Genomic DNA, 14282 nt, shown 5'->3' with positions numbered 1-14282 from the left:
AAAAAAATCTCATTCCTGCTCTCTTTTGAGGGTCAATTTTCAATAAGTCAAGTCAAAAAAAAAAAAAAGCATTGTCTGACACTTCCCAGAACCTTGAAATCCTCCCAAACTACTGTACGTTGCCCAAGTGTCTCTTGTGTATCTATTTTAAGAACAATTTGTCTGTACTTCCTAGTCAGCCAGGCACTCCACAGTTAGCTCCCACAGTGATGTTTTAATTTTTCTCTCTTTTCATCCTCACCCTTGCATCCTCTCCAGGGATTCAGCTCCTCTCTTGGAATCCCTTTTAAGATTTCTAGATCTTGTTGGCTTTTTCCTCCTATACTGTTGGGTCACAGGATGCATTCTTGCTTCAGATAATGTTTCATTCTTTCTAGAAAAAGCCTCAGAGTAGTGAGATAGCTTCCAGAAACTGTTTCTTCTCTGTCTCCTCAGTATCCTCTTTAGTTGTTAATTTTTGGCATTGGTTTTTTTATTCTGACACCTCACTTTTTTTTTTCTTTCTGCCTTGTTCAAGATTATGTCTTCCATTTGTAGGAACCTCTTGTTCTCTCCAAAAAGCTTGAAAGACGAGGCATTCCTTCATCCCTTTTATTGTCTTTGCTGAAAAAAAAAGACAACCTTAAAAATGCAAAAAGTAATATAACCGTGAAAAGTAATTTATGGCCACCTCAAAATGGAATGCCAATATGGCACATTTTCCTCATCTTTCTGGAACAGTTCCCTTGTCCATGCCTTTCAGATCTGGTGTTGTGTTCTACAGCTTTGAGATGAGATGATGTGTTCTACAGCTTTCCCTCAGAGCTTCCCTTCTGAACTTTATAGTCCACTACATGTTTGCCCCTGGTCTCCTGGATCTGTTGGGCTCCAGAGGCCATTGCCTATAAACTAGATGAGATGTTCCTTACTCCTCATCTCTCGCCTGCGATAACCCAGTTTGTTGGTATTTAGTATCAATTCACATCAGCAAGTTGAGCCTCCTTCAGCACATATAGGGTCACCCAAGACCTTTGACTGAGTTTTCATCAAATATTTTACATATTTTTACCTCTTCTCTCTAACTTCTCATCATATTTATCATTGTTCTTATTTATCAGATATTTATAAAAATAGTAATACCTAACTATTACCTACTAGTGGCAGGAACTGTGCTAAAACTGTTCTTGTTATTTTTCGCGTATTGTTCCATGTGCATTTCTTGTATTAGTCATTGAATCTATGCAACTGCCCCCATGACCTTTACCCTATTATTGTCCCTCCTTTACTGAAAAGAAAACCTGAAGTTTAGGGGAGTTAAGTAACTAAACCAAGGGCACTGAGTTCCTAAGGCAGAGAGAGGAATTCTCTGCCAGGTGTTTTCACTCTGGAACTTCAGAAGTTAACCATTACCATAGGCTAATTTATACTATGGTTTTGAACACTATTAACATGAATTTAGTATTTTAATAACCTTGAAACAGTATTTCATTATCTGAGTGGAAAAACTTTACTAGCTCTGATTTTCCAGAAATAATGTAGCTTGGGTTTTCTTCACTGCTAGCCACTTTATTACCAGTCTGAAAGAAGAGGGGAAAAAAAATATAGAAGCTGCTCCCAGAACAAAATACAGAGCAAAGACAAGAACATTTCATTGGCTTTGATTTCCCTAGAGTCCACCTCCAAAGTAATTTACTTCCTAGTCCAGGAAATCGTTAAGTTAGAAATAAGATCTTATCCAATCTTTACTTTTTTTCCCTTGAATGAAATAAATAAATAAATAAAACTTATTCACCTGGCAAAGTCTGAATACTTTATATTTTTCTTTACCAATTCCACAGTCTATATAACTGCTATGGAGAAGGACTTTTTAAATTAATTGCTTAGCCGTGAGAATAGTCAAAATCGTTTTGAAAGATTGTTAAATGTATATTAATGAAAAGTTAGTCTTTGAATTTTCCTATCATGTAATACTATATAAAAATCCACATTTTTAGGGGAAAAATCATATAAAGTCATAAATAATACTTTGGCTCAAATTGTAGCCCTTAAAGTTGTTTTATTGTTACTGAAATTGGCTTCTTAGCTTGTGTTTCTAATTTTTCTTTTTTCCTTTTTGCCCCCCCCCAAATATTTAGCTCCTAGTCAGACTGTTACTCTGGTGACACAGCCTGTGGTTACCAAGGAAACTGCCATCTCCAAACTAGAAATGCCATCTTCCTTGCTGTTGGAGGTACCTGCTCTGGCAGATTTCAACCGGGCTTGGACAGAACTTACCGACTGGCTGTCTCTGCTTGATCGAGTTATAAAATCACAGAGGGTGATGGTGGGTGATCTTGAAGACATCAACGAGATGATCATCAAGCAGAAGGTATGGGGAAAAAAGATAAAAGCTGACAGAGGTTTATCTTTAAAGTGATTTTCCACAAGTCAGTTCACTCTCCTAGACCATTTCCCATCAGTATTCAGGAATCTTTTCTCTGTCAGCAAACACACTACTCTCTCCACTCTGTTCAGCCTAAGTATGATCAAGGAGATGAATTAGTGCAGTTATCTAAAACAGCCATAAGTTACAAAGGAATTATACGAGTAAGAAAGCATAAACCTTACAAGTGTAGTTGGCTTAATTAAATTCGCTAAAGAACTGGTATTTTAAAAATCTACTAAATATCAAATAAGTTCCTCAGTTGAGCGGTTTGTATTGAAACTTTATTTTGGCACTCTTCAGCCATAATATATTACAGAATCAAATATAGTAATCTGGGAATTGATTATTCACTCTTCTGGGTTGTCTCTGCCAGTTTTCCTCTTCCAATGATAAGAATAATTGAAAATTAACTCTAAATGAAAAAGAGAAAAGTAACAAAACATAATATATTTTAAATATCTTAGATCTTAATATTGGTATTTATGTAATGCCATACTCAAACATGCTGTTTAGTACAAAGATTGCATTTCTCAGCCTCATCAGAATCCATTCTACAAAATTATGACATCAATGAGAAACATAAGAATACACTGATATAAATATGATTTACCTAGTTAGAACAAATATACGATAGATATCTTTTATATTTCTGGAATGAATAAGGAAAGCAGTTTTCAAAGGTATGTATGCTATGTATTTTTACTTATAAATGATTTTCAGGACTTTTCTAAAGAAGTAATAAATTATACTGAAAATGTTTAGCTGTCACAGAACTACATTTTGAAAAAGCAGAGAGTAAGACAGACAGATTTCTTTTCAAAATGAACTTCAGTAATTCAATAGGAATAAAAATAATTTGATAATAAACAACCTGCATTTAAAGTACCTTAATCTTAGACTTGAAAGACCTGAATCTGGTGAGGGTTTGTTTTTGTTTTTGTTTTGTCATTTCCAAATGACATGATTGTGGTCAACTTATTCTCTGGATGTTGGTTTCCTCTTCTGGATTCAAGAAATTCACATTCACATTTACCATATCATGTAGCATATATATGAATATAAAGATATGTAAGTATTATGTAAATGTGTATACTTTGTTTTACTACTGCTTTTTAACAAATATTTGGAGCCACATTTTTCCAAAAAAGCAACTGAAGCTAGATGTCACACTCCTAGTTAGTAGCTAGTAGCAGAGTAAAGGTTCAAATCCAATCTGTTGGGTTACTAAGCCTGTGTTCTTAACTACATATGCTGTCTGCCAGTATGACTGTAAATATGGCTACCCTTGGTGATATATGTGTATTTGTATGGGTAGTCTATGTCAGGCCCTGTGCTAAGCATTTCACAATTTCATTGTGCTGATACATACAGAAACAAGAGGTACAATCTTTTACAGAATTATACTGAGTTATACCAATATTTCTGGGACTATTTCTAACCAGAGGAGACCAGTATTTTATAATGTTTAAAGCAAGGGGTTTGGAATTAGATTTTCTGTGTTCAAAGTTTGACTCCTCTGATACAGCTTTGTGACCTTGGGTAAATTATTCATCCTCCCTGAACCTGAGTTTATCTATCTGTACAATGTGGATGATGATACGATTTGCCTTATAAATGGTCATGAGGATTAAACTGGGTAGTGCTTGAAAATGCATCCCACCTTCCTGCAAGGATTCACCTAATGTTAGTAGTTAATATTAGGTTCTACAGCAAGCTAGGTAAATCTGCCTATTTTGGCATTTGTGTAATGCAAACTATATGTGATATAGTTATATTACATGAAAATAAGAGTTCGTTTCCTCATCTGCACCCCATTCTGTGATTGACATTATGGCCTCCTATAAAAGCCACTTGATACTAGAATGGGAAAGAAAATCCACACTCCCTTGTGAAAGGTTTGTGAGCTTAGCCTCTGAGGAAGGCATTGACCTGCTCAGTAGTCTTCATAGTACTCCAAATCAATTTGTCTTTTTCAGAAAGGACTGTTAATTTGATGTCTCTTCAAAATGATAGTCTTTAAATACAGGTTCAAAATTAATTCAGAGTAGAAGTTCGAGTGCCATGTCTGAGGTCATAGAAAGCCAGTACAGGCATTAGTTGGTATCTACAGGGGATTGATTCCAGAACCTACTGTGGATAACAAAATCCACAGGTGCTCAAGTCCCGTGGTCAGCCCTCTGCATCTGTGGATTCTGCATCCACAGATATGGAGAACCAACTGTATGTTTATTGAAAAACTCCATGTATAATTGGACCTGTGCAGTTCAAACCTGTGTTTTTCAAGGGTTAGTTGTATTCATAAGTGTTTACACACACACACACACACACACGTGTACACCTCTAATCTCCCTTCTCGTACTAAATAGTGGGGATGTGTTTCTTGCTTCTTCCTCTCATATTAAAAAAAATTATAAAGATACTATAAATTCTGGGCTTGTATAGCTTCAGTCATTAAATGGTCAGTAAAATGACCCTAAGTAAACATTAAACAGATGTGTGTGCGTGGAAGGTGACAAGAAAGAGATGTTAGTTCTTGGAAGTATTTATTATAATATCAGGAAATAGATATTCCCTCTATGTAGAGTTTCAAATAAAGCAATTCTAACTCAAATGTTTGAGGTGTGAGAAATGAGGCAGTATTCCACAGCTGCTTTTTAAACTTTAAAACACTATCAGTGACTATTTATTCATATATTTTTTAGTAAATTTTTGTTGAGCTACTACTAAGTTCCTGGGAAATTAGATAAGATAGGAATGCACAGATTAAAGAAGGTGAAGAAAAAAAGCAATAATAGCACTATGATAGAAATAAATTTCAGGATAATACCTAGTACATATTTATCATTAATGGTATGCTAGTCTCTGATCTAAGTACTTCACGTGTATTACTTAATGCTTACAGCATCACTGTAAGACTGATACTAAAGCACAGTGAGGTTATGTAACCCACCCAAGATCAAGTGTAAAGAGACAGCAGTGGGATTTGAACCCAAGCAGTCTAGTTCCAGAAAACCCACCCTTAAGCACCATGATTTTCTGTTTCCCTGGGAATGCTTGGATGATGCTCTGGGGACTTGTTCACAGAGAGGACATCTAACTAAGCCAAGAAGGAGAACAGATGTCCAGAAAAAGCTTCTTAAAGAAGATAAAACCGGAGCCAAGTATTAAAGACCAACTTGGAATGAACCGAATGGATAAAATGACAAACGTGATCCTGGCGGAAGGAAGGAGCTGTACCTTTTTCTGAAGTACTAAACAGCACAGTATTATTATAGTAATTGTGATTCTGTGTGGCTGAAATTAAAGGGATGAGGAAGAAATTGATGAAGTTAAATAGAGAGGGGTGGGGCTAAAAAATGGGGATCTTTCCTTGCCAGACTATTGAGGATGTTGTTGAAACTATAATTGACATACAATATCATATTATTTTCAGGTGTACAACATAGTGATTTGATACTTTTATCCATCTCAAAATGACCACCATAATAAGTCACCATGCAGAGCTATTAGAATACAGACTAAGGAGTTTTGATTATGGTCTGCAGGCAGTGGCAACACTTCAAAGGATTTTAAACAAAGAAGTAAATTCATACAATGTAGCTTAGTTGCATATCAGGGTTCTCTTGATGCAAGCAATAGAAGGCACCCTCTTAAAATCAAGCAGAAAGTAAACTTGCTGTAATTAGCATGAAGGCAATGAACAAAGAGCGAGTTAAAAGAAAAGAGATCTGAGCATGCCTGGGCATCTAGTTAGGTACTACTTGAGTCTCTTTGTGATCCTCTTTTTTTCTTCATACTGTGTAACTGTTCAGAATTTAAAGTCCTTGAAGAAGGAGTCCAGCTGACCTTACTTGGTTCACACACCCGTTTCTTAGCTGGAGGAGAGCAGGGAACTTTGATTTAAAACCCACTCCTACCTAAAGTTCCTCACAATTAGGGAGAGAGAATTCCCCCCTCCAAAAAACTGAGATCTCTTGAAAATAGAAGCAGGAAAAGATGCCGAACAGCAATAAAGTATAAATATCCACTGAACTCAAGGCAAAAATTCGTAGAATAGGATGGAGGACAAAGTAAATAAAGGAGATTTGTAGGAGGTGATTTTCATGATCTAGGCAATATGTTTATCTATTTCAAGTTTGCAATGTGGAGACCTGAAATAAAGCCATATATGCCCAGTACTCTAAATATAATTTTGTTTGACACTTACACTTGCTTTAATTGAGTCCCAATAAATATATATTGCTTGATGGGTAGTATTAATGAAATGTGATAGAGAAGTTTCACTTTTGACAGAGATTGGAGTTGAGGGGTTGTAATTGTAGCTGCAGAGCATCACAGGTTAGAGAAGACGATCTAACAACATTTTATGACTCCGGAAGAACTTAGTTTTGAATTTATTAACTTCAGATCAAACTTTAGATGTACAATGTTTAAAATATTGTTCCCAGAAAGGGAGTAAGGGCATGGCATTTGAATAAGTTAACTTTTCATAGTTCTAGACCTTGAATTCAAAGTCACATATTTGATATTAAGCTTCTATTCTCCTTCAGCATAACTTGTTGAATTATCCTTATTTTTCAAAAAGAGGGTGCTGCTACCATTTTGAAATGAAAATTATTTTTACAAAGTGAATTATATTAAGCAAAATAATGGAAGTTCAAATTAAAACTATAATTTTTAAAGGGTTATAAAATGTAGCCATTTCAAAAATTTTAGAGTAAAGAGTATGCCATTATATGGTAGAGGAGTAAAGATGTGAAATATGCAAATTAAGCCTTTAAAAGTAAAACATACATGAAACTCTAAGTTTATTTTTCAAAATTGTGAATTAATAGCAGGGGATGACTTGTAATTTACAGCTTAGTGTCAGAGAACTGGTGAAAAATGCTTTTCCTATTTCATCACATGTTTAAGTAAAATTGCTCTGAAATGAAATTGTTTTGACAATTATTCACAGTTTTCTTTTACTGACATAATCTATCCAATGAAGGGGAAAATATGTCTAGAGTTTTTCTCTGAAAGTGTTGATTGAAAATGACCTTTAGGGAAAGGAAGGAAGGAGAAATAGGAAAAAAGAGAAGGAGGGAGGAAAGGAGGGATGGAAGGAAGGATGGATAATGAGAAGGAGAGAGATTGGGGAGGCTGGCAAATCTGGGAAGAGGTTTGTGGCAGTGGGTAACTGTTGCTATCAACAGATAAGATTTAGGTGGTCATATGATATTTTTTCTTCTACTGGTGTCAGATTGCCTGTGCTCAATAAATTATAGTCTTTTTTCAAGTCATTTTAGCCAGGTGTTCAGGGTAATTCCCCACTAAATCTGAACCACAGGCACCTGTATTGAATAAAGAATTGTCTCAGTGAAGAATTTTATCCTCTCCACGTTGAGGTGGAGACAAATTGGCCAATCTGGACAAGATGATGATAGCATTGTTCAAGATTCATTTTTAACTGCACATTATAGTACTACCTAGGAGATTTCATTATCCAAAGATTGAATAAGCAATTTTAGTGGGTGCAGTGTGTATTTAAACGGGAAATAATTACTTGGATATGCTTAATTTTTTATTGTTAAGGTCAAAGTCTTTAATAAAAAGTCTATGATTATTTTTTAAACTCTGGCTTTATCTACACAAAGAGCAATTGAACGGCTCCAGAATCATTCTAATTATAACTTTTGTTGAATAAATTCAGCCACAATCTGACAACAAAGAAACTTGTCCAGCATGGACCTAGAAGGATTAGTGGAACAATGTGGGGGGAAAAATGACATTGATTGTTTAAACTAAAAACAAAATAAAGAATATTTCCTGGTGTTACTCTATTGCCATGAGCATAGCAAAAAAAAAAGTGGGTATTACAAATAGTTTCCCTTATTCAGAAAATGAGAAAGTTTATAGACATTCTAATAAGTTAGTCTAAGGTTACTTAGTGAATGTAGATATTCTAATGTAAATACAGAGCTCTTGGGAATAATGTTTCTTCTTTTTCTTTTTTGGTAACACTCACTTTTAAACATGTCCTCATTTCTCCACCAAAATTATTATGAAACTAAATACAGTTGTTTATTTCCATGGGTGCCCAGTGAATTTCACAAGTTACATGACAGTCATCGTAGTGTGAAGAGTTAGATTATTCTGTTTTTCTCTTTTCTAAACCAACCACCTAGCCCTCCTCATTTCATCTGTTCATTTCTGCACAACCTTGTTCAAGAAACACCATGCCAGAGCTTGCCATCTTTCCATTTATAGAAGGTGTCTGTTGTGTTCTGCAAAGAATAATGTTGTAATATTTGGCTGAGGATATTTGCAAGTTTGTATTGCAATTATCTTCTGACAAATGTACATGTCTCCTGTAGAAAGCTCGTAACTCTGTGGAGCACTGTTCCACATGGATGCAGTTCTTTTTCCTTACCTAATGAAAGCCAACTTCACTGTTATCTTCGCAGAAGATTGTTAAGATATGTATGTCAGTAATATGACTTTTACACCCTCTGATCGTGACAAAATAAACTCCCATAAACACAAAGGTCGTAGAGTTACAAACACAAAAAAGACCCGTTTTCAAAATTTTATAACAATTTTTATGGAAAATGATATCATATACTTTTTTGCATAAAGATAAACAGAAGTTTTACCAAACCACATATTTCAATGTCTATGAATGGAAATGTATATCTTACTATATTTCAGTTCAGTTCCCTGTAAAATTTCCTGTCAAAACCCTTATCAAGTAAAACTGAATCATGATATATATGTGAATTCTGGTAAAAGCCAGTATACTGTATTTTCAATGAAATATCTGTGGGATTCTGAAAAGGAAGTTTGTGTTTGTCATTGTTTTTAAATAGTGAATTATGTTTACAAATTTCCTCACTTCGGTTTGGATAGGGATTCTTTTATGTGAAATGACTTTTATAATTTTCATAAAAATACATAAAATCTGCAATCCTCTCTTTTATAAGAAAGCGGTATAAGTAATTCAATGTCTTTTAATCTTTTTTGAAAGCTGTATAATATTATTATAACCTAAATATTATTACCTGCTTTTTGGGCTTTTATAATTGGGGTTCCTTGAAGTCTATAATAGAAGTTATGATGTGTTATAATGTAAGTTCTTACTACTCTTAATGTTACGGTAATGTTAGGTAATGTTAATGTTAATGTTAGGCACGTGGTTCTTTGTTCACTCATTCCTTAGTTCAACAAATTGTCTTTGAAAACCCATGTTACATAGCACGTTAGGAAATGACATTGCAAAGAGATAGTGGAATAAGAGTTTGGATTTATATTTGATTTCCTGTGTATGTTAGCAGAGAACTGAGAATGAGATGAAGCAGTGATCATACATCAATATTAGTAAGTTTTTGTTCATTTACCCACGCTATTCTCTATATGATTTCTCAGGTTACTGTGATATACATACATACATGTATATCTATATATACACATCTATGTAAATGGTCTATAATGAAAATAAATACTATTAATATTTCTCTTTCCTCCATCAGATGTCTACTTCGGAGACCCCTGAGTTACAATGTCAGGCAGATTCATTAGAAATATAATGACTATCTTTTAAAAGCCTTTGTCATAAGACTAAGTTTCCATTCATCTGTTATTTATTGAACACTTGCTGGTGAAATACATCAATGTTACCTGCTCTCAGGGATTAAAAATAAGAATAACATAGGCTCAAATTTTAGAATGTATCTTCTGCGAGGGAAACATAAAAGGCAGAGAGTAATAATTGCCACAGGAGAAAAAAATGCTATAGTGTTTTCAGTTGTATGCATATCAGAATGAATGAATGAATCAATCGATCTGTCATTTATTTCCCTCCTCTTAACATGTGCTCGCCTCTCTCATAGAAGACAATTAAACTAGACTTCTCTTTCCAGGTATCTCGTTGATGTCTATTTAATAACCTAGAGGTTAAAATTTTTTTCACATGATATATTCTGATGTTGTAAAATCTTATAAGCTAGGCTAATTGATTGGTAAATTTCCAAGGTGAGCATGGCTTCATTGTTTTTCAGAGAGAAACAGTAGGGTGTGGCTGTGTTTTGTGATCTTTGATGAATTCACTGAAAATAATATCGGGTTTTCTAGAGTGACTGGAGTTAATTGTTTACTAGATTTATAAAAATAACTTTGAATATAATTTTAGTAATTCATAAATCTTTCCAAATTCCCTTATCTTCGTATTTTATTTTCTATGTAAATAAGTGGCATCCTATTTCAAGAATTACTTTATTTCCCATAATTTATTAAAGGAAAAAGATACCTTCTGTATTATTTATCTCAAGAATAGAAATCCTTTGATCTACCTGACATATTCTCCCTTCAATTATGGAAGCAGAATAGATTTTGTAATGATAGACTTTACCTTCCCCCTCACAAAACTGATTTAATCTCTGTTCAAGTCTAGGATTATTTTTAAACTTTCCAATGAGAAATAAGAAAAAGTAAAGCCATGGGGAAGGTTTTGGGCAAAAGTACACAGATAAATCTCTACTTAAGAAAGTGAAGAGAAGAGAATAATTTACACTTAACTCCTTCATGCTTTTTCCCCCTAAAACTGAAAGAACTAGATTGTGGTGAGAGAAAATAATCTGTAGCAACTCGGTTGAGGCAAAGCTTTTCTGTCATGTCATATTATATGAAAATCATAAAAAGCTGTCACTTTTAGAACCGTAAATGCCTTTTGAGAAATATGACATGAAAATCAAACTGCCACTTTACCACACTTACCAGTGTTCGATTTTATATTTTTTAAGTTATGTAATAGGTGTTAGGCACTAGAAGACAGTTATTGGGGGCAGATAATAGCAGTTGGAAAGAATGCAAGCAGGCAAGAAGCTATATATAATGAGATTTTACAGTAAAATTGTACTCTCAATCAAAATGATGATGCATTTTATTTTTAACATTAGGAAACTTTTTTAGATGAGAACCATGCAACCATTTCAAGGTGTGAGTTCTCATCAAATCTGATTGTGAAGTAACCACACCAGTAACTTAGGGTTCCTTCTTTCCTCCTTAAAGCTGATTATAATGATTAGAAATGTAGAGTTGACTGATTTTTTTGGAGCACTGTGTTCTTAGAGATCTTGCCCTGCCTTCTCAGTGAAATTTATTTTGATAACTCCAATCTGTATTGGTCTTTTTAATCAGTGATTCACTATAATATAATTTTGCCCATTAACCATATGTTTTCTTGTAAAGCTGTTTCTTTTGTCTTAAACCTCTCTTAAAACATGCATTGTCATTTGAATTTTTCCATTTTGATATTTTAGCCTTTGAAATGAATTTAAATTTCCTTAAAGACGGGTATTGTAGTCCATTTGCTATAGCAGCTGAGGACATACAAGACGTTTTATAAATATTGTTGGTTTACTTTGTGTTCATGGGTGACTAGTTTTACTTAGCATTTGGAATGTAACAATCTGTTATAGAGCCATATGCATATTTATGTTTATTTTTTTAATGCAGCATGATTTGTGTCTGTTTTTGGTCAGTGATGAATGAAAGAGTCCTGGGAATTAAATTTGCCACATCAAGCAGAAACTATTATAATTTTAGCCTCTAAGAATTTTAGAAATTAAAGGACCTTTTTTTCCCCAATTAATACTGTTAGGATTATGTTTGGCTGGATGTGACAAAATCCTCAAAACAATAGCTTATCCAGATAGGAGTTTATTTTTCTCACAAAAGCAAGACCTCCAGAATTATGTATTCCAGGGTAAATCCAACAGCCACAAATTCGTGTGTCCCATCTCCCTTTGCAGCCCTCCCTAGCCATCCTCGACATTTGGCTTTCATCCCTTCCTGTGGTCTCAAGATGGCTACATTACCTCTAAGCTCTATGTCTGTGATTTAAAATGGAAAAAAGCAAAATGGGGAGAGTAAATACATGTGCCAAGTGGGTCAGCTCCTGCATATAAGGACAACAAGAGCTTTTCTGGCTGTTCCACATAGAAGAGGTCTACTTACACCATAGAATTGTGTCTTGTGACCGCTCCAAGCTCCAAGAGAGCCTGGGATGATAGAGTATTTTAAATAAATAGTTGTGTTTCTTTATTTATAATTCAGAATAAAACTAGTGAGCTAATCCTAAAACCTTGCTTGAACAAAATTTGAATTATTTTAGCTAAGAAGGAAAAAATGGATATTGGGTAGGCAACTCATTATGTCTGACAATGTACTCTTAACTAATGCCTATTTTTTCTACTTTAGACTTAAGCAGCTTTTAATTAGCTAAAAATGATGTGATTATTTTCTTGTCTTCTTGGTTCTCTCATCACAGATGGCATGGAGGTGTGAATGTAAAAGAATAACCCTCATATTGATGTTCAGTAGTATACGTCATTTATTGTACTTTACAGTCTGACTGCACAAAGGTCACTGAAAACAATGTAAATTAAGTGGAAAATTGAAATGTGTTTATATTTCCTTTTCTGTTCTCTAGAAATAACTTGCAAATTAACCACATGCATTGTCTATAATTCTCTAAATCTGCCCCATCCAATACAGTAGCCACTAGCCATATATAGCCATTTAAATTTCAGTTAATTAAATTTTTTAAATTAGTTCTTTAGTTATACTAGCAACATTTCAGATGCTCGATAGTCACATGTGACTCATGACTGCCATATTGGACAGCACAGATATAGAACATTTTCATCACTGCAGAAAGCACTATTGGAAAATACTGTTCTAACTAGTTAAAACACACATGTTCTCTTTTTAAGTTTACTTCAGACATCAATGAAATAAATTGAAGGAAAAATAATATAATTCATTTCTATCTTCTTGCCTCTGAATATATATTAAGTTGGAGAAAGAAAGCAAGATCACTTTCCTAATAGCCTCACTAGCCTGACAAATTCTGAAGAGGTCCATTAGCATCAGTATACTTAGAATTAGGTCATTGGTTTTCAAATTCTGAATTCTTAAGACTCAGACACACTCATGGAGTTGAAGGAACAATATAAGCAATTACAAGATGGCCCATTCTAGCATGATGATCAAACAGGAAAACAAGTACTAGGGCCCACTTTATATCAATATTTTTAAAAGATCAAGTTTTTCTTCCTTGTCTGAATTGCCCTTTTTGTAACATCTTATATCTCTTTCACATGGTCTTCTTGAACTTTCACCACAAGCCCCGGCATTTACTTGGCCATCGTGCTCTCTTCATTGCAGCGCTATGTCAAGACCCAAGTTTGTAGATTTTTTCCTTCTTCCTCATCTTATGTTCTAGCAGGAATGACCACTGTTGACTTTTATAATCTCAACTGTCTATTTCATGCTGTTAAAAAAAAAAAGAAAGGTAAATGATAAGTGTTAAAATTTGGACCAGGAAATATACTCTTGTTCCTAAGTGATAGAATATCTCAACGTTTCCCAGCTGTTGTCTGAAACGCTGGTCCATCAGATGTTCATAGATGTTCGTCCTCAGAAAGTCATATCAGCTGAGAAATATGCATGGGCTTGGTCTATCATAAAGATCCACAATGTGCATCACCATGACAGAGTCACTGAAAAGTCCTACAGGAATGTTAGCATCATTTAGGCCAGTGTTCATCAGTCCTTTCTCCATGAAAATCATTTGTGTGGAACATCTTGAGGACACAGTTTAGAGAATGTAAATTTACCTTAGTCTAATGTGCATGTCTCTGAGTCACTTGATTTCTCTAGATGCATCTTTTTTTTACCAAATTAATCTTTCAGAAATCTTTCCTTTTAGCACCATCTTTAATGTGGAAAGCTGTTACTAAGATACTATTTTTGCTTCTCCTGATATACCTACCAGAGACCAAGTAACTAGGTTTGCTCCAGAATGAATATCGGAGGGGAAGAATTTAGCACAGCATTC

General features: G+C 34.4%; 1 protein-coding gene across 3 annotated transcripts in view; it reads left to right on the top strand.

Moving 5' to 3' along the window:
• Positions 1-14282, top strand: part of DMD (dystrophin) — a 1854428-nt gene that overhangs the window by 1276743 nt on the left and 563403 nt on the right. For all 3 annotated transcript variants that reach the window (XM_031673322.2, XM_072956638.1, XM_072956633.1), the window contains one exon: positions 2115-2347. In XM_031673322.2, coding sequence (XP_031529182.2) covers positions 2115-2347 — 233 coding nt within the window. The remainder of the gene's footprint in view (positions 1-2114; positions 2348-14282) is intronic.

The sequence above is a fragment of the Vicugna pacos genome, chromosome X, assembly GCF_048564905.1.
Source record: "Vicugna pacos chromosome X, VicPac4, whole genome shotgun sequence".
Lineage (NCBI taxonomy): Eukaryota > Metazoa > Chordata > Mammalia > Artiodactyla > Camelidae > Vicugna > Vicugna pacos.
This window is presented reverse-complemented; position numbering and strand designations above follow the sequence as displayed.